Raw genomic sequence first — 20996 nt, forward strand, 5'->3', positions numbered from 1 at the left:
AGAGAATGAAGACCTTAGGCCCACTGTAGGAAAGGATAGGGTGTGAGATCATCTTAAGAATCTGAATGTGCTGAAGTCCATGAGACCTGATGAAATGCATTCATGGGTCCTGAGGGAGCCGGTGAATGAAGTTGCTAAGCCACCATCCATCATATTTGAGAAATCATGGCAGTCAGGTGAAGTTCCTGACAACTGGAAAAAAGGAAATATAACCCCCATTTTCAAGAAGGGGAAAATGGATGACCCGGGGAATTACAGACCAGTCAGTCTCACCTCTGTGCCTGGCAAAATCTTGGAGCAGATTCTCCTGGAAGGCATGCTAAGGCACATGAAAAACAACAAGGTGCTTGGTGACAGCCAGCATGGCTTCACTAAGGGGAAATCCTGCCTGACCAATTTGCTGGCCTTTTGTGATGGGGCTACAGAACTGATGGACAGGGGTAGAGCAGTTGATGTCATTTACCTGGACTTGTGCAAAGCATTCGACACTGTCCCAACATGACATCCTTGTCTCTAAATTGGAGAGACATCAATTTGATGGATGGAACACTCGGGGGATAAAGAACTGGCTGGATGGCCGCACGCAAAGAGTTGTGGTCAATGGCTCAATCTCCAGTTGGAGACCTGTAACAAAGGACTTGGGGGTGTTGGTTGACGAGAAACTTAACATGACCTGGCAGCATGCACTCAGAGCTCAGAAAGCCAACCTTATCCTGGGTTGCATCAAAAGGAGCATGACCAGCAGGTCGAAGGAGGTGATCCTGCCCCTTTACTCTGCTCTCGTGAGACCTCACCTGGAGTATTGTGTGCAGTTCTGGTGTCCTCAACATAAAAAGGACATGGAACTGTTGAAACAAGTCCAGAGGAGTGCCATGAGGATGATGAAGGGGCTCAAGCACCTCCCATATGAAGATAGGCTGAGAAAGTTGGGGCTGTTCAGCCTGGAGAAGGGAAGCTGCGTGGAGACCTCATAGCAGACTTCCAGTGTCTGAAGGGGGCCTACAATGATGTTGGAGAGGGGCTCATCATTAGGAACTGTAGTGGCAGGACAAGGGGTAACGGGTTTACACTTAAACAGGGGAAGTTTAGGTTAGATAATATGGAAGAAATTCTTTACTGTGAGGGATGTAAGGTACTGGCACAGGTTGCCCAAAGAAGTTGTGAATGCTCCATCCCGAGCAGTGTTCAAGGCCAGGTTGGACAGAGTCTTGGGTGACATGGTTTAGTGTGAGGTGTCCCTGCCCATCACAGGGGGCTTGGAACAAGATGATCATAAGGTCCTTTCCAACCCAAACCATTCTATGTATCTAAGAAAAGTATCATGGAAGTTTCCCTTTTGAAAGCTGATGCATTCTAGAAAGCACAAAAGAAGTGCTCCCCAAAGGACCTGTCGTTTGCAGGCACTGTGAATATTTATAAAAGAAAAAATAAAAAAACCCCACACCCTAGTTTTTCCACAGCATCACATTTCTCAAGCTTAAGCTCCAAATGGGAGATGAAATTCTAAAATAGAAAAAGTACTAAACGTTTGGGAACCATGACTTAAAACAACTCTTTATTTAAACAGCTCAGTCCACAATTAGCTTCTTACAAAGCAAGAGCAAAAGTCTACACATACTCCCCTCTCCTTACTCACCTGTGGAAGTCAGCCTCTAGTCTTTCCCCTTTCTGAGCAGCCAGGCTTAATTGCTGGCAGTCAGCATAAGCTTCACCCTCTGCTGACACAAGAAGCACCTGTTATGGAGCAGGTCCTAAGATTCAGCAGATGAGGCCAATGATGAGGGTGCTCAGGCAGACATGTACCTAGCAGACAATATACACCTCCTGGCAGACAGCTGTACTACTTGGTTTCAGAATACTGACTGCTCTGCACAGAAATATCTGGGTTTGTCTCTCTTCTTCCTAAACAAAACAGAACATCAGGATCTGTCTGGATCTTTTTCTTCACTGCCAAACTGAATACCAGAGAGCCAGTTTGTGAGTGACGCAAGGGCCAAATTTTTCAGTGAACTGACTCTTATAAATGTAGACTAAAATTCTTGGAGATGGAAGACTGTTATAAGCAATCTGCAGCTGCTGAGCAGTTAGTTTTCACAACAGTTCTACCTTGTGGCCTGACAACCATTAAATGCTTCTTAAACAAAACAGTACATTACTTGTCCATAGCCCTTCAGTCATCAGCGAAACTAGGACCAAAAAACACGCAGGCTGCCAGGTATGGGCTGATCATCTGTCACACTGTCAGACTGCCTTCTCATCTTTCAAGATGAAACACACTAGAGATACAGAAAACATAGTCTTTTATTTTTGAAAACTCATAATACTTGATTGCTTTTGTCTTTAATAAAAAAAAAAAATAGCTGCAGTCTCTTTTGCTGTCACCATTACACTTTAAAAAACTCCTCAATACGCCGCTTTCTGGGGGGACTCACTGAACACATTTCTCCTGTATCTTGCAAGGCACTGCCAGAGTCAAACTTGCAGCAAGCATCAGCTGCCTCCAAAAGCAAAGCTTCATCAGTGTCATCCTGGCTCTCAGAGAAGGTCCTCTGGAAAAGGTCATAGATGGTCTTCTGCTTTGGATCTGCCTGAGAAAGAAGAACAGACAGAATCTGCATACACATTGTAATATAAAAACAAAGTGAGCAACAACCAGAGGGCACTCCCCCAAGACAGTGCACATGTGTGTACATATCATATGATACATATATCATACATACATACACACGCACACATAAATCTCAGACACATATATATGCTATGAAGGCTATCATGTCTCCTTGAATGCAGCATGCTGGTTTGGGAACTCTCTGTGGAGAGTCCAAGTCGAGGCATGGATTCTGGGAGGAACTGGAGAATCTGGTCTGTGGCATTAAAGGCAGAACAGGTGTAAGGTCAGCCTGCCAATCACCTGCCTATCTAGATGTACACAAGCCAAAGCCCATTCAGTCTCTCCTAGGGACCATCAATATTCTTTCAGGTCAATTACCTTAGGGCAGTAATTAGTGGATTCAGCTGTTCTGGAGAAATCGGTTTCGGAAAGACCAGCTTCCCCCAGCACTTTAATTTTCTCTTCAATCATTGGCCTAGGAAAGATAAACAGGTATTACTGAAAGGAAGAAAATACCATGCAAGGACATTACATCATTTACTGTGGGTAGATGAAAAAGATAACAGGGGTATAAAGATGGCTTTTCTACCAAAGCTTGTTAGTTCCTTAACCTATCCTGCTATTGTTTATGACATCTTGGGGTATCAAGTCAATCCTATCTAAATAAGTGTCAATCCTATCTACATAAGTATCAATCCAATTTAAATAAATAACAAGAAGAGGCTATAAATATTTGGAGAACACATGTCTGATAGGGAAACCAGTTGACTGAGGCAACACTAATGGTATAAAGTCAGAACAAGAATATGCACCTAACCAATAGCCTGTCTCCAAGGTAGGCAATGATAAATTCCCCATCAACACATTCATCAGCACTTCTAGAGTATCTTCCAGTGTACTGCAGGAGGAAGAATCTGTCGCTGCCCTAAAAAGTCCCAACCACACCTGTGGACTGCACACTTTGAAAGCAGCAAAGACTACAGCACACAATTAACGCATTTAGCAAACAGTCTCATCATCTTGTTCTTTTTCTTGCCTTTAAAAAGGACACCACTGTCCTTTGAAGAGCCACATTTCCTTCCTATTTAGCGTTACTGACTGCACAGACAGCATTTCACAAAGGCAGAATTACTGTCATTAACTTTCCATGAAACATGGGTGATGTATCAGTTTCCAGATCTCTGCATTGTAGGGTTATAATTATTTGCCATCATGATATTCTGGGAACTGCACAAGTTCACTGAGTTAATTCATTCATTTAAATAAGGTAATAAAGACGTAATTTTGGACTTCAAATGAACCAGCTGGTGGACAATTTCTTTTCATCATTTGCAGGTCAGTTCCCTTGCAGCATTAAGGATTTCTCAGATCCTCCTGTCACCCAGGATGTCAGATTCCCCAGCCTTAAGGACCAGTGTCTATTGATAGCTCTCAATGCAGCCAAAAAGACTCAAGACCATAACTTTCCAGAGGCAGGCCAGCAGCAGTTTTTTAGTCCATCCAAAGAGATCACTGAAAAGCAAGAGAAAAGCTGTAGTGCAGTCCTCCTTCACAGTTCCCTTTCCAAGCACTCAGCAGCCAGACTGCTCCTCAGACCTGACCTACAATACACATACAATACATTGACTTTGCTTGAAAGTACTTAGCACTTTACAGTATCCTAGCACAAATGCTCCAAGCTGTATCTAAGACAACTTCTTCTTACACAGAGGTTGCAAAGTTTTTTAGATACATCAGCTCTCCCAGACTTTCTCTCAAAAGCTCCTTCTTTGCCAGGTAACTACTTCTATTCCTCCTGCTTGTCATACCCACATAGCTGTGTCCACTGCATTCACCAGCTCACAGCAGCCCTGATTGGCAGTTTTGCTCCTCCCCTTACAGACTGTGGAAATCTGAACTAACATTAACATTTGATGGATGGACCACTCACTGGATAAAGAACTGGCTGGATGGCTGCATGCAGAGTTGTGGTCAATGGGTCAATATCCAACTGGAGACCAGTAATAAGTAGTGCCCTTCAGGGGTCAGTGTTGGGACCAATCTTGTACAACATCTGTCGCTGACACGGACAGTGGGATTGAGTGCGCCCTCAGCAAGTTTGCCAATGGCACCAAGCTGTGTGGTTCGGTTGATACACTGGAGGGAAGGAATGCCATCCAGAGGGACCAGAGGGACCTCGATGCACTTGAGAGGTGGCCAATGCCAACCTCATGAAGTTCAACCAAGCCAAATGCGAGGTCCTACACCTGGGTTGGGGCAATCCCAGTCACAGCTACAGGTTGGGCAGAGAAAAGATTCAGAGCAGCAAAAAGATTCAGAGCAGCCCTGTGGAGAAGGACTTGGAGGTGTTGGTCAATGAGAAAATGAACATGAGCCAGCTTCAGTGTGCACTCGCAGCCCAGAAAGCCAACCGTATCCTGGGCTGCGTCAAAAGGAGCGGGATCAGCAGATCAAAGGAGGTGATCCTGCCCCTCTGCTCTGCTCCTATGAGACCCCACTTGGAGTACTGTGTACAGTTCTAGTCTTCAACATAAGAAGGATATGGAGCTGCTGGAGAAGGGCCATGAGGATAATGAAGGGGCTTGAGCACCTCCCGTATGAAGACAGGCTGAGAAAGTTGGGGCTGTTCAGCCTGGAGAAGAGAAGGCTGCGTGGAGACCTCATAGCAGCCTCCCAGTATCTGAAGGGGGCCTACAAGGATGCTGTGGAGGGACTCTTCGTTAGGGACTAGTGGCAGGACAAGGGCTTAGTGGGTTTAAACTTAAATAGGGGCAGTTTAGGTTAGATACAAGGAAGAAGTTCTTTACCGTGAGGATGATGAGACAATGGCACAGGTTGCCCAAAAAGTGGTAAATGCTCCATCCCTGGCAGTGTTCAAGGCCAGGTTGAACAGAGCCTTGGGTGACAATGATAGGACAAGGGGTAATGGGTACAAACTGGAACACAAGAGGTTCCACTTAAACTTGAGAAGAAACTTCTTCTCAGTGAGGGTGACGGAACACTGGAACAGGCTGCCCAGGTTGGTTGTGGAGTCTCCTTCCCTGGAGACATTCAAAACCCGCCTGGACACATTCCTGTGTAACATTATCTAGGTGTTCCTGCTCCGGCAGGGGAATTGGACTAGATGATCTTTCGAGGTCCCTTCCAATCTCTAGCATACTGTGATACTGTGACATGGTTTAGTGTGAGGTGTCCCTGCCCATGGCAGGGGGCTTGGAACAAGATGACCGTAAGGTCCTTTCCAACCCTAACTATTCTATGATTCTGTTATTAAGCACCTTACATCATCATGTGACAAACAGTGAAAACAGGTGGCAGGAGAACCAAAGTGTCTTTCTCACTTCCTACCATAAGTAATCATCTGCTGTGCCTTTAGCCACCAGGTAGTGAACATTAACAGAGCTGGTCTGTCCAATTCGATGTGCCCGATCTTCTGCTTGGATCAAAACCTTTACGTAAAGACATGACAAAGAAAATAAAGTGTGAACTCAAACATCTAAGCAATAGTGTATGCACCAGAGAACAGGGAGATCTCATGTCTCGTGCTTAGCAACTGTTTCTCATCTGGATCCTCTTAATACCCACATCCTCAAACACAGATTAAACCAAGTAATCTGGTGCACAAGGTTCCCTAAAGGCACTGAGCATTTTTCAGTAGCATTAATAATGGACCCTTTCAGGTCCTGGCTGGGCGAGCAACTGAGAGCTCTGTCAAATTAAGAAACAGGAGCATGTTTCCCTTTCACACCATATTCTGCAAGCAGCAAGCTGTGTAAGTAGCCTCACTGTTCAAGCCCTGGCATCTGGGGGTGAACAGACAAGTAGCCATCAGAGAAAGAAGGAGAAAAATCCCAGAGAAACTTCCCTGCCTATTACATCTTTTCCTTAGCACCAATGTTTCTGCTGTCCAGGGAGCATCCAATCCCTGTTCCCTCCAGGATGCATACCCCTGGGTTCCAGAAGAGCTCTGCAAACACCACCAGGTCTGCAGCAGATAATGTCAGGCCCATGTTTGCAGCAGTGAGGGACAGGACAGCCACCATCTGCTTCTCTGACAACTGGAACTTCTGGCACAGAGACTGTCGCTCAGCTGAAGGTGTGGAGCCATCAATGCGAATGTATTCAACATCCTGTGAAAAGGCAGAAGAGACTTTTTAGAGGCTGTGTGTCCCCTTTCCTGTATCCTCCTTCCATATTTTAGTGGATTCTGTTTTCCTTCCCCACAGCAGAACCAGGAGAGTAAAAAGGCACCAGATGTCTTTTCGAAACCTTTCCTTATCTTCAAGGCAGAGGCACTGTAGCTCAGCATATAACATACCTCCCCTCTGTTCACAATGCACGACTTGCTCTTATGTTCACTGCTCTCCCACCAGTTCTGAGCAACAGGAAGGATAGCAACAAGCTGGCAACTCAAGCACAGTGGAAATGCAATTGGCTTAATACAAAGCTGAACACTGCTGATACTACAGCTGCTACAATCTCCCCAACCTTCTTAAGTCTTCTCCTGTTTGCAACAGGAGGAGATGGAATCCTACACATCTTAGTTGCTCTGTGGTAGCTCAGGAGAGGCATGATAAACTTGGGTAATATAGAGCTGTAACTCTTTGATGTCCATCCTCCTTGCTGTACTGGAGGATGCAGCCACAGAGGCAGCACTGTCACAGTGGTTTATGCTTTGGAATATTAACTGACCCAGAACTCTTCAGGGGCATTCCATTAAGTCTCACATGAACAATTAACCAAACACTTTTGAAGTCAGAGAGATGACTGGCAGGTCTAAGAAGTCTCCCTGCAGTATCCCAGTTCAAAAAATGTAACAGCACCACCGAGATAAAGGGAGGCAGCCATAGCTGTTACATTCTCCCTCTCTCAGGAAAGCCTGGAGGACAAAGCAGAGATGGCCACACAGGGTAAAACTCCAAGAATTCACAAGCTCCAGGGCAGATAGTGAGATTAAAGAACATTAAATACAACAAAAGCTATTCAGCTAATACAAAGTGCATCGTGTGAGGCATTCACCCTGACAGCTCAGCTCCCTCAGTGAAGGGCACATTCAGAAACACAGCAAGTAGAAATGATTTCTGCTACTAACTTTCATAAACTGTCTGACCAGACGTAACTCTGGGGAGCTCTTAAACAGCTTTGAAGCTGGAGTAGTGATAAAGTTAAGATGACTCAGTCTATTACTTACTTTCTTCTCCAGCTCTGCAACTATTGCATCCAGCACTATCTTGTGATGAGCAAACACCAGGAATTTATTATTGCCACTTTCCAGTAAGTCCAGGACGTATTCTCTACATGAAAAAGGAAAAAAAAAACAAAACCAAACCAAACCAGAACTGTAAAATTATGTGCTGAGAGAATACAGGCTTTGCTCACAACTATACAGTTCATCTATACAGAGAAACTAGGAAATAGGCTAACATAAAAAAGCTGCAGTAAAATGCAAGTAGCAAGTCAGGTCTCTTACAGATTAAAAAAAGACACTACAGGATAATCCACTCATTTTTCTTCACTGCAGCTGGATAGCTGCCTACATTTATCTGTGGATATCACTGAGAACCAATTTATTATATCCCACTTGAAACATGATATCCAGACCAATCAAGTGGAAGTCATAGAATCAGAGAATCGTTAGGGTTGGAAAGGACCTTAAGATCATCTAGTTCCAACCCCCTGCTGTGGGCAGGGACACCCTACGCTAAATCATATCACCCAAGGCCTCGTCCAACCTGGCCTTGAACACTGCCAGGGATGGAACATTCACAACCTCCCTGGGCAACCCATTCCAGTGCCTCACCACCCTCACAGGAAAGAACTTCCTTCTTATATCCAACCTAAACTTCCCCTGTTTAAGTTTTAACCCGTTATCCCTTGGCCCCCTTCAGATACTGGAAGGCTGCTATGAGGTCTCCATGCAGCCTTCTCTTCTCCAAGCTGAACAGCTCCAACTTCCTCAGCCTGTCTTCATACGGGAGGTGCTCCAGTCCCTTCATCATCCTCGTGGCCCTCCTCTGGACTTGTTCCAACAGTTCCATGTCCTTCTTATGTTGAGGACACCAGGACTGCACACAATACTCCAGGTGAGGTCTCACAAGAGCAGAATAGAGGGGCAGGATCACCTCCTTTGACCTGCTGGTCATGCTCCTTTTAATGCAGCCCAGGATACGGTTGGCTTTCTGGGCTGCAAGAGCACACTGCCAGCTCATGTTCACTTTCTCATCAACCAACACCCCCAAGTCCTTCTCTGCAGGCTGCTCTGAATCTCTTCTCTACCCAACCTGTAGCTGTGCCTGGGATTGCCCCGACCCAGGTGTAGGACCTTGCACTTGGCATGGTTAAACCTCATGAGGTTGACATCAGCCCACCTCACAAGCGTGTCAAGGTCCCTCTAGATGGCATTCCTTCCCTCCAGCGTATCAACCAACCCACACAGCTTGGTGTCATTGGCAAACTTGCTGAGGGCGCACTCAATCCCACTGTCCATGTCAGCGACAAAGATGTTGAACAAGACTGGTCCCAACGCTGATTCCCTGAGGGACGCCACTCGTTACTGGTCTCCAGCTGGACATTGATCCATTGACCACAACTCTTTGGGTGCCGCCATCCAGCCAGTTCTTTATCCACCGAGTGGTCCATCCATCAAATTGATGTCTCTCCAATTTAGAGACAAGGATGTCATGTGGGACAGTGTCAAATGCTTTGCACAAGTCCAGATAGATGACATCAACTGCTCTACCCCTTGTCCATCAGTTCTGTAGCCCTATTATAGAAGGCCACCAGATTGGTCAGGCAGGATTTCCCCTTAGTGAAGCCATGCTGGCTGTCACCAAGCACCTTGTTGTTTTTCATGTGCCTTAGCATGCCTTCCAGGAGAATCTGCTCCAAGATTTTGCCAGGCACAGAGGTGAGACTGACTGGTCTGTAATTCCCCGGGTCATCCATTTTCCCCTTCTTGAAAATGGGGGTTATATTTCCTTTTTTCCAGTTATCGGGAACTTCTCCTGACTGCCATGATTTCTCAAATATGATGGCCAGCAGCTTCGCAACTTCATTCACCAGCTCCTTCAGGACCCGTGGATGGATCTCATCAGGACCCATAGACTTGTGCCTGTTCAGATTTTTAAGATGGTCTCGAACCAGATCCTCTCCTACAGTGGGCGCAAGGTCTTCATTCTCACAGTCCCTGCATCTGCCTTCCAAGACTTGGGTGGTGTGGTCAGAGCCTTTGCCAGTTAAGACCGAGGCAAAGAAGTCATTCAGAACCTCAGCCTTCTCCAAATCCTGTGTAGCCACTTCTCCTGAGAGCTTCCTGAGGAGGCCTACATTTTCCCTAGTCTGTTTTTTATTTGCTATGTACCTGTAGAATCCCTTCCTGTTATCTTTAATACTTCTAGCTAAGTTTAATTCTAACTGAGCCTTAGCTTTCCTAACCTGGTCCCTAGCTTCCCGGACAACATCCCTGTACTCTTCCCATGCCACCTGTCCTTGCTTCCACTTATTATAAGCCTCTTTTTTCAATTTAATTTTCCTCAGGAGCTCCTTATCCATCCAAGGAGGTCTCCTGGCCCTCCTGCTGCACTTCCTTCTGGTTGGGATGCAACACTCCTGAGCTTACAGCAGGTGATCCTTGAATATCAACCAACAGTCTTAGGCCCCTCTGCCCTCTAGGGCTGTATCCCATGGAACCTTACTAAGCAGGTTCCTGAAGAGGCCAAAGTCTGCTCTTTTCAAGTCCAGAGCAGTGAGCTTGCTGCACGCTCTTCTCACTGTCCTGAGGATCTCAAATTCAAGCATCTCATGATCGCTGCATCCAAGGCTGCCCTGGAGCGTCACATTTCCAACAAGCCCTTCCCTGTTGGTGAGCACAAGGTCAAGCACGGCACCTCTCCTTGTTGGCTCCTCTACTACTTGCAGAAGGAAGTTGTCTTCTACACAATCGAGGAACCTCCTGGATTGCTTGTGCCGGGCCATACTGTCCTTCCGTCATCTATACATATTTGATGACCTCATTCACCCTCCTGTATTTCTAACTTTTCACAATCACAGTATGTTAAGATAATCTGTGTACAATTATCGCTCCTGTGTTCACTTAGGACTGTTTCTATTTTAGGAGAAAAGGGGTCTAAATGCACAGATCAGAGTATCCTAAAAGTAGCTTTTCTCACAAGGGTTCACACTGACAACTTACTATGGCTTAGCAATCTAAATACAAAAGCTATTTCTAGGAATTACCCATATGCACATAGACTAATGACCAATAAAAGGTAACAACACCCATTTTAAACATTTAAACAGTGTTAATAAAATGCAGACATCTGGCTTTTGCCATGGACTAACAACATAGCCACAAAACCCATTCCTATGTAGTAACATATGCTACAATTACATCAGCTGGAGCCTGAAAATCACTGATAAGCCTATAGAGATTATACAACTTTCATTTTTTCTTTGGAATAGCAAAGTTGTTGTGAAGATCAGGAATTCCAAGTTCTTTGCTAAATACATCACAGCTTTTGTCAGCAGCAACTGTCAGAAAACAGCAGCATTTCCAGCCCTGTATTAAGGTGTATCAGTGCCTTGCACATAGCTCCCAGGGTTCATGATGTTCAGATTCAAATTACATGACGATATCATTTAACAAGAAAAACTGGGAGAGCAGCAGGATTGCTGGCTTTTAAAACAAATATCAAAGTGAACATTCAGTGTTGCAAGCAGATGCCAACACATCACAGCTACTGTGTACCTCATTCTCCATATTCTATTTAACAAATGTCTAGTTGTTGGAAGCAATGGAAATCACTGTCAACAAGGGTAAAACATGGGAGGTGATGAGGATCATAGGACACTACAATTAGCTATATGGTACTGTACTTCAGCAGCTTCTAATAAGCAGTATTTTAAATGCTACTAAACCTAAAAAAAAAGAAAAAGAAAAAAAAAAAAAAGGACTAGTCCCTAACAAAGATTCAAGTAAACAGCACTTCATGGTTTTATATTCAGTTCACACTTGCAACTGAAATAAAAGGAAGTCTTCTAACTGCTCACTAACATAAAAGGAAGAAACTCTTCTACAGAAATGAGCACTGGGACTCTGAAGTGCAGTTCTGTGCTGAACAGGCAAATTCCGCAGCAAGGTCTGAGACTGTGAAATCACCCAGTGCACATCAGCTGGTGCTTATATTCAGAGGTCTGCAGAAAAAGTAAAGAAACTCCCTGCAGTCCCAGCAGAAAGGCTAAGGATGAAAGGGCACAGAAAGTCATAGAAGGAAATTATTCCTAGGGAAAACAGAGTTAAAAGCACACTTATGATAAAAAACTTTTGCTGCTGAGGTCCCACGTGAACCCTGTGGAAGAGCAAAGAACTTCAGTAAGGTCTGTAACATCCCAACAGCATGCTACAGCTGAAGCTCAGTCCACCTCATAAGCTTTCTGGCTCAGGGTTCCTGCTGAAGCAGGACTGCAGCATTTGTTTTCTCAAATTCTGCTTCTCAAATTGATACTTTTAATTTCATTACTCCCCCTGCTCCTCAAATTGCAATGGGATCTGGACCAGGGAACTTGATCGAAATCGCAAACATCAAGCGGTTTTAGATAGTTCAAATGACAGTTTAGATCCGTATCTGGAATGAAATCAGAAGACTTAGTCCACCTAGGAACTCCAAGAGAAGAGAATGTTTAGTGCATTGTAATTAAAATCAATTTTTTTCTACACTAGCTTAAGGCTATGCTTCGTGTCCCTTCACTGTTATCTCTAAGGCACCATTTTCCTGTTCTCAGAGAAAAAAACACATTTTACTAGGCAAGAACGAAGCAATGACATGCAGCTTACACGACTGAATGGATTTTAGCTTCTGCTGTGCTGCTGTAGAAGATGAGAAGTGCTTCCTTCTCCTGTTTTTTCTGTAGAGAGAAAGATAAATAAATGAGTTTCAGAAATGCCTTTTCTCCTTCTTGCTTACAGATCTGGGATGTCTGCTGCTGCCAATAAACACTTTGCTAGGAGGAAAAATCAGCCTAAAAAAGCACAACAAAAGGGGACTGGATGGGGGAGTCTACTTGCTACTGTGTATGGCAGATACTCACACACTCCTACTTCTGACACCTCCTTTCCTACCTCCTACTCAACTCCTCCAAGTTGGATGACAAGCATATCAAACATGTAGTTTTAGTTTAGAAAACATTTCCAAACTAAAATGGCAAGGAAAAACTCCTAAGTTCTTACAGAACTGTACTGGCAACCTAGGAGCCTAGAACATTTGCCATCCATACAAGGAAAACAGAGTGGGGGGTAGAAAGGCAAAAATATACTTCACATTTTTGGCTACTGCTGTGCTCACAACACAGCTTCAACACGGCTGTGTTTGTAGGGTGAATGGGATTACAAGGCACGACAGAAAAGTACAAAGGCAGGAGGTACAAAAGACAAGTAGAAAGGACTAATAAGAGGGGAAAAAAAAAAAAGGAAGAAATGGTATTTCATACAAAAAGGGACAAAGTAAACCACTTAGAAAAAAAGCTGAGCTGTTTTGATGATGTTATACATTCATTTAAAACTGTGCCTTCAACAGCCTTCTGCTTTGCCTTCACACGAGATGCAGTTCTGACCTTCCTTGCAAGTCAGGGTACTTTTTTCCCACTGATGCTTTAAATAAGGTATCTGAAACACCAATGGCTCATCATGAAAATAGCTTCCAGCTTACACTTTTGTATCCTTTGGTCATCATCTTTGCTTCAGCTGCCAAGACAGCTTTGGTCTCTGCACTAATCTTTTCAGGAGCCACCACAACCACTTTGCGTTGCTTCGCTGGAAGCTGGGAAAGCACATCTGATTTCAGACGTCGGATCATGATGGACTCTTCCAGCAAAATTTTCAGTTCCGTTAAGTTGGATGATCCAGAGTAGTCCCAACCCCAAGGCATCTGGTAAACATCAAAGCAGTTATTGGTGTCAAACTTAAAAGAGACTGGTCTGCAGGTGATGCAAGAGTCGAATAAACTCCCATGAAAACTGCACAAGGCAGGTAGGTAGGGGAGATCTGACAAAAATGGCAATAAGGTTGAACTGTACTAACGAATCCACCCAACATGAGAAGGTAATTTATAAACTTCCTTTTAATCTACAAATGCTTGGGAGGTGCAGGACTTGGGAGGTGCAGGACTATGCAGAAAGGCAGGGATCCCTCCCACAACGCTGTGCCCTGGTATTCATCCTCACACAACAAGGTGTTTCTGCTCTCAACTTACAGCTTTGGACAGTCTGACAGAACTCTGCAGTTCTGTGCACATTCATCTCACCTTTAAACAGACACACACACACAAAAGTTTCTCTTAACAGCATGAGGACAAACATCCTTAACCCAAATGCCTTCACACAGATGTAACAATTGTCTAACATGCCTGGTAAATGCCAAGTCAAAACTGCCTGTTTTCCACTGTGACCTGTCTCTTGATTTGCTTCCTGACATACTGTTTCTGCCGTTACCACATTTGGCTTAGACTCAAGCAAACCATAAATAAACTGTGGCCCAAAACATCTCTCCAAGTATTGTCTCTTCAAAGTATCATCACTTCAAAGCTCCTCTGAAACCCTTCATTTACTCCTCCTTGAAGCACTCGCCACTGAACCTGCCCTGTCCTAAAGTAACCTGTGCGCCAACAATATGTATCTGTTCTATTAATCTCAGCGCATCACTTCTCCTGCTAGTAACCCCAGAGCCTATCATTTGTTCTTTTCTGGAAAAGAACAACTAAGCTGACAAATATTGGCATCAAAATTGGTACATTCCCAAAAGAAATATCTGTAACCAACTTTTTCTTTTTGGAGAGGAGACCAATAAAGTTTTTATGCTGAAGGATAGAGAGACACCTTCATGATGGAAGTTTTCACAAATGAGTGTATGAGATATAGCCACAGTAATAATGTAAACTAAGGGAGGGGAGAGACCAGATCTTCTTCACAGCTGTAATTACAAGTCTTACTCGCAGCGTCACCAAAAGAAAGAAGCCAAAAAATGAAACCTCTGGTCTTGGAGTAACAACCCAAAGAAACCTGATACACCCTCATAAAATGCATACAATGGAGATGTGCGAAGCCACAGCACCAACCCCTCTGATCTGCTGCTCCACTCTTGAGTCACATTAATGGCTAAAATAGATTTAGCCTTAAAAATTTATGTATCTCTTATTTGCCTTCCCCAAGAGAAACCTGCTGCAACACAGAAATGGGAGTAAAATAGGAAAACACTCCAAAGTATTCACTGCACCCTCCATCCTCCTGTAGAATGCATGAGACAAAAATAAAATCATACTAGCCATGAGCTTAGTCATATTACTGACTGCATTAAGAGATGGTGCATTGATGGAACATGGATGAGAATATGCTATGAGAGAGAGGAGGAATCAAACAGCTTTTAGGCAATTAAGACCTTGTTATCTGGAAGTGAACATTCCTACTTCAGGTTGAGACATAACAGGACAATCTGCAATTCCATTCCGTATTGTACTGATGTGAAACATTAACTGACTTCAGATTCTAGAATGGCCATCATTAAAACTCATTTGATTTAATCCATTCCTACATAGTTATGGTACCATCCGATTATCTATAGTCAGCTCATTAAAGCAGGAAACAAGTCAAACCCTAGACAATTTGGATCCTGTAGAGTTAAAACTTTGGCTCTGACAACAGCACAGTGGTATACAGCTAGAGGTAATAAGCCCACCTGGATCCAACCCAATGTTGCCTTCCTAAAAAAGGCAACATGGTTATTACTGCTCCACTTCCCTGAAACCAGGAGTGCAATATAGATATATTCCTCTGGTCTGTGAAAAGCTGGTTCAAATCTGTCTATTAATTTTAGGCATGCTGCAGGAAAGCTGACAGTGCTGAGCCCCAGTCTTTGTGCCCCTTTTCTGCATTTCTTCAGGCTGTGTGGATGACCCAGCAGAAGAGATGTACAGGACCAAGAACGACCCACCTGGTGCTGCACCCAGCTTCATAAGCCCTCTGCTCAGTGCACTGGTAGCTAAGAAGCAGGGATCAACATTGACCAGGCTGCTGAGCAAGACCTGCTTCAGGGCCTGGACATCTCCTCAGGCTACCCCATTCTACTCATGCAGCCCATGTTTTTCCACTTCATAGAACACAGAAGAAAACTGTATGTTCTATGTTCCAGTACACAGAACATATGTATTACTTACTTCCAAGCAAGTAATACATAAATTTGTGTCCATGTAGCACAATTTATTTCAGTTCATAATACCATCATAACAGAAAGAATAGGTGTAAATCAGAAGCCAATATACTGTCATATTAAAAAGCATATAAAAGCAGAATCCCTGAAATATGTTCAGATTACTGTATTTCTTTTATGGTGACTGTTGCTGGAACAATTTTCAAACAAGGAAACATGCCAGTTCTGTGCTGCACCTAATTAGTGATAAAAAGATTATTATTCTTCAAATTATTAAAATATAGTTTAGTATATCCTAGTAGAAAATTACAGAAAAGAAGGACATGTATTTTGTTAAAACACATCTGGCTTTGATCCACAGCATTCCAACAAATGCTTTCAACTGTGATTTTGTTACCAAAGTGTCACAGCATCTTACATGAGTCAGTAAACTTATTACAGTGTTAGCAGAAGCTGCCAAACTCTTACAAATTCAGAGCATGTACTTGGATAGAAATTATTTAATATTTGCAACATCACCCAGTTTGAAAAATGAATTCACAGCATGTATTTTCAGAAACAGACTTGAGATATTTTGTAAATAAGCAGGTGACGTTTCACTTGCTGCATTTTTAAGAGTACAGATGCTAGGAGGTTGAATTACAAAATTATAAACTTCTTTTTTTTTCTCTTTTCTCATCACATCTGCCAGATATTTGCAATTTTCTGTCATAAAATGTATTCTCTTCAAACAGAAACTAGTCAAGTTTAATTTTAAATTGAATGGTTCAAGTTTATCAATTTTTCTTTGCTCTTGTAATGCAATCAGATTTATTAGTAATACCAAAACATTTTTATGGAGCATCTTTCATCCTGACAGTTCTTCCAAAGCTGTGCAAAATCTCTCAGGTTATGTGCAATTCCATTTCCACTCATAATACTGCCATTTTCAGGAGAGAAAGAACCTATTTAAGTTATGACAGCAGAAGTACCACAACAGTTCTTCAGAGAGGATGTAACTCTTAACACAATCTTAGTTTAGAGTTGCAAAAAGGAACATGAGGGACATACTACTGCCATGAGGGAACAACTACAGTCATCAAAACACCTTTTAATTTGCTTATTGCTGAGTGGATCTAAGGCAACCCAATAGTCAGCAGTACCATTTTTAACTCTAATACTATCCACATCTCTATTTCCAGCAGTCCCATTTCTTTTCTAAATAACTAAATTCTTTCTAGGTTCACTCTATCATTTACTGACATTAACTGTAGCAAAATGTCCCAGGGGAGGACTGAGACCAGTAATGTTCAACTGTCTAGCAGTGGCAGGTCAGAGAAACGAAATTGTACTAGAAACCCTGCAGAGGTTTGATGGGAAGCTGATACAGACTGTGCCCTCCATGCTGAGTTTCACTGTGAGTTCAAAACTCATTTACACAGAATACACTGTTCTAACCTGGATCATGTAAAACAATTTCATTTCTTCCATCCAATTCAACATTTTACCTGAGATCTATATGCCTTGCAACTGAAGCAACAACTAGTCATGCAGAACTTTACCCTCAAAGGGTTTATGAAAAACCTATTTAGACTCATATGCTGCAATTCAACTTTTCTTTTTACTGCAGAAAACCAACAAGATTAAACTACATCTCTTAACTTCCCTCTAGGAAGCATTCTGGACACTACTGAAACAGAAATCCTTCAACAAAGATAATGAAGCTCAGCAGAAGACATGGCACTCTCCCTCCATATGAGTCCTACTATGGATGGAGTAAGCTTATCCTGTCAGGAAAACATCGCTTTCCTAACTTGAATCTTCCAGAACTCAAGCTCTGTATCTGTGATTCTGCATGCTAACAGCCTTACTTTAATCAGCCTTACTTTAATGGCATCAGCATACAAGTAACAAAGCCAATGACTTGCTCATCTAGCTTGCATATTTGGTCATATGTAGAAGAGCACTACACTGGCTACAAAAGTGGGCATTTAGATCTAGGAAAAAAGGGACTTTAGAACTTTACATGAGACTGCAACACAAATCTTCTTGAGAAAACTTGGCATATGTTAGTTTCCCCAAACAGGGAAAAGAAAACAAGCACAAACCCCCTACAAATAGCTATAATAATTTTTATACCATATAATGATGCTCAGTTCTTCTGTATATATTTTTGCGCACTGAAATGTTCATTTCCAGCCACTCTAAAAGTTATTGCCTAGTCTTACAGAAAATGAGGCACAAGAAGTGAAATGGATTATTTGAGAACAAAGCAAAGTAAGCAAGCTCATGTATCACAGGTCCATGTTCAGACTGTCAAGCCTGGGGTTTCCAACCGAGTTGACTCTAAGATTCTGTGCCACATGCTAATTGCTACATGCTTGTCCTGGAGGAGCTGAAGGGCAAGCCAGATTAGAGGGCTCTTGCTACAAATCAGAACTCAGGCTCCCATTTTTGTGTCTATGCAACCAGCACAGAACTGATCCCACAGCCTTCAAGCACAACATGCTGCAGCAAGAGCTCCTCTCTTAACAGTGTGTGTTTTAACACATGCAGCAGCCCTAGAGATGGAAAATCCAAGCACAGGTAAGATGCCTTTACACTGGGAGCAAGGCAGACACCTGCCATCATGGCTGCAAATGGTGGCTTCCTGCGAAGACAAGAACTTGCAGTGACTGGACTCAATGACTCCGCTGAAACCACTGCTGAGCAGCTGGCAGTGATAAAAGTTAATTTATTCTCAAGATACTGTGACTGATAATCACATCTATTTTCGGAATTAGAGGAGGGTAAAATACAAGGATGGACTACAAGTCTTCATTTCTGACTTACCTGGAGGTATAAAATCCCAAGCAACCAATGCCTTTGTTGAAGTCACAAAAGCAGACCACACACTCTGGGGTCTAGGGGCAAGTTCTCATTAGAGTAGGCTCCTTTCTCCAGCTACAGCTTATTTATTTATTAAAGCTATCTACTTCTGTGGCTTTCAGGCCAGATTTTGACAAGAAGCATTACTGCCTCCATGTCTCAGGAGCAGCACCTAGAGATTCCCATGTTAGAGCTTTCAAAATGTTACTCTGCAGTGAGACCTTCTCAAAAAAAAAGGTAACATGAGACCGAAGGAAAAAGCCTCCACGTTTTGAAAAAAATAAGATGATGTTTGCTGAAGTACCTTCCTGGCATCACAATAGCGTAGCCCAAAGGACTGGAACTGTGGGAAGAAGGCTGGCTGGACAGCTGCAATCTGTGTGTAGAGCTCTGCAGGCCGTGACATGGCAGGGGTTCCTGAAAGCAAGATCACTCTCCTGGCAGCCTGGGAAAGCAAAATAGAATATTGTCATCATACAGCTTACAATATAAGCAGAACCTGCAAAGTACTCATCCCCAGTCCTGAAAGAAAGTCCCACAGCCATGGTCCAGCACCCTAAATGGAGGAGTACTTCACCATCAACAGATACTTGCAGCCTTTGCTGCCTGAAGACACTTAAGGACAGTGCTTAAAACTTCTAGGACACAAGAAAAAAAAACATGCTGTAAGGGAAGGGGACATCAATTTTTACGACATTACTTTCTGAATTTGTACTTACCCACTAGGCATGTTAATAGCTTATGCCTGGCTCAAGATTTCATTTGTCATCAGATGTCACAGGAAAGTGACACACCCTTTTCAGGTACATCCTCACCTCCAAAATAAATTCTCTTGTAATAAACCTGCCACAGCAAGCCACAAATAGATTGTCTTCCTCAGAAAGGCAGAAAAGATCCAGAGAAGTAGGATTTTTTCTTACTTTTAGTTCTTTTTCCTTTCAAAATTCTACTAGCAAGGAGAGAAAGATGCTGCCTGAAGCAGGACCAGAAGATGCCAATCTGACAGCCATGGTGAGTCTAGGCACAGCTGGCTGGATGCTAGAACATGAGTTCATAAATACGAATCATGTAAGAAGATTGTAAAACATGTTGTAAGGGACACAGGAAGGGGGTGGGAAACCTGTATCTAAACTATGTGCTTCCAAAAAGATTACGCTATAGACATAAAAAAAAAAGTTACAGGCATAAAAGCCTTTCTACCCTCATACCTCCATTATTACCTAATTCTGTTCTTGGGTGAGAGCTGTGAATTTTTACTGCTGTAAATTCACATACAGTAGTTAAATTACACATGCCTTGTAATTTCCTGCATGGTTTAATGCAGATTCATTAAAATAACAAAGAGATTCTTGAGTGACATCTGTACCAACAGCTTATTCACATTTAAATGAAAAAGAAAATTAAATTCTTTTATCATTTCACTGAGATCTACCAGTCAACCCAAATCTATTCAGCTGATTCATCCACTCACCAACCAAACCTGGTAGAAAAAAAGAGTTCACAGATCAGCTACCGGAAATTAACTTCAGGACTCTATCAGATATTTATATATAGGTTGTAGTCAAAGTGGGATTTGCGTTCTCCCAATAAATTCCCATAAGCATTTAAGGCAATTCCCATAAGCATTTAAAAAAGCAGGATATTTATTGAACTTACTAAAAGCAGAGGTCAAACCTTTGGATATGTCAGAACATAAGAGTTAGTTTGCACAAGACAGAGGAGTCCTAAAGACCAAAGATACCAGATCCCATGAGGAAACACAGTGATAAAACAGAAATGATGTCAGTTTTAGAAATTAAGGTAACAGTGGAGGCAGCTGAGCAGAACCTAGACAATATGTGATCCCCTGTAGGAACCCTTTGAGGAGTAAACTCACACCATCCTGAGAAACCTGTTGAAACACAAGAGAAGCTAATCCCACATGTGCAAGAAACCTCCAAATTAAACTTCTTCTTCCTGGGCTAACAGAAAACTACTGATAGGAAAAAAACAACATGAAGGTCATGCAATTACAGACAGCTCATTTTAAAATAACTCTGGATTAAGCTAAAGCAAGAAACATTCACTCAAACAGACCAGGGACATATTAAATGCAACATAAACCCAACTGTGTTAAAAGGTTTTATGCCATTCTCAAGACTTCTTTCTGGAGGGTGTTCCCTAGGAACTACATGAGACAAGGTTGGAACACTAAACCCCCAGTAGTCAAAACAATTAAGACTACTTCCCCAGTCCCTAGATAGGTACCCAAAGACAGAATGATGAAATTACATGTTATCTGAATTCTAAACTTGTCCAGCTGCAGCTTTGCCGTGCACAACTTACTTCTGAACAGACAGAGCA

The 20996-nt window shown here is 42.9% G+C and overlaps 1 protein-coding gene across 1 annotated transcript in view; it reads right to left on the reverse strand.

Moving 5' to 3' along the window:
- Window positions 1–1527: 1527 nt before the first annotated feature.
- SMARCAL1 (SWI/SNF related, matrix associated, actin dependent regulator of chromatin, subfamily a like 1) overlaps window positions 1528–20996 on the reverse strand; it is a 40867-nt gene continuing 21398 nt past the window's right edge. Inside the window, exons 9-16 of the mRNA XM_057430146.1 lie at window positions 18958–19098; window positions 13315–13533; window positions 12444–12514; window positions 7803–7905; window positions 6559–6741; window positions 5960–6060; window positions 2990–3086; window positions 1528–2588 (exon numbers count right to left, since the gene is read on the reverse strand). Coding sequence (XP_057286129.1) covers window positions 2385–2588; window positions 2990–3086; window positions 5960–6060; window positions 6559–6741; window positions 7803–7905; window positions 12444–12514; window positions 13315–13533; window positions 18958–19098 — 1119 coding nt within the window. The 3' untranslated portion in view covers window positions 1528–2384. The remainder of the gene's footprint in view (window positions 2589–2989; window positions 3087–5959; window positions 6061–6558; window positions 6742–7802; window positions 7906–12443; window positions 12515–13314; window positions 13534–18957; window positions 19099–20996) is intronic.

The sequence above is a fragment of the Pezoporus wallicus genome, unplaced genomic scaffold (assembly GCF_028554395.1).
Source record: "Pezoporus wallicus isolate ANWC-B61680 ecotype Strahan unplaced genomic scaffold, APGP_CSIRO_Pwel_v1 contig_5261, whole genome shotgun sequence".
Taxonomy (NCBI): domain Eukaryota; kingdom Metazoa; phylum Chordata; class Aves; order Psittaciformes; family Psittacidae; genus Pezoporus; species Pezoporus wallicus.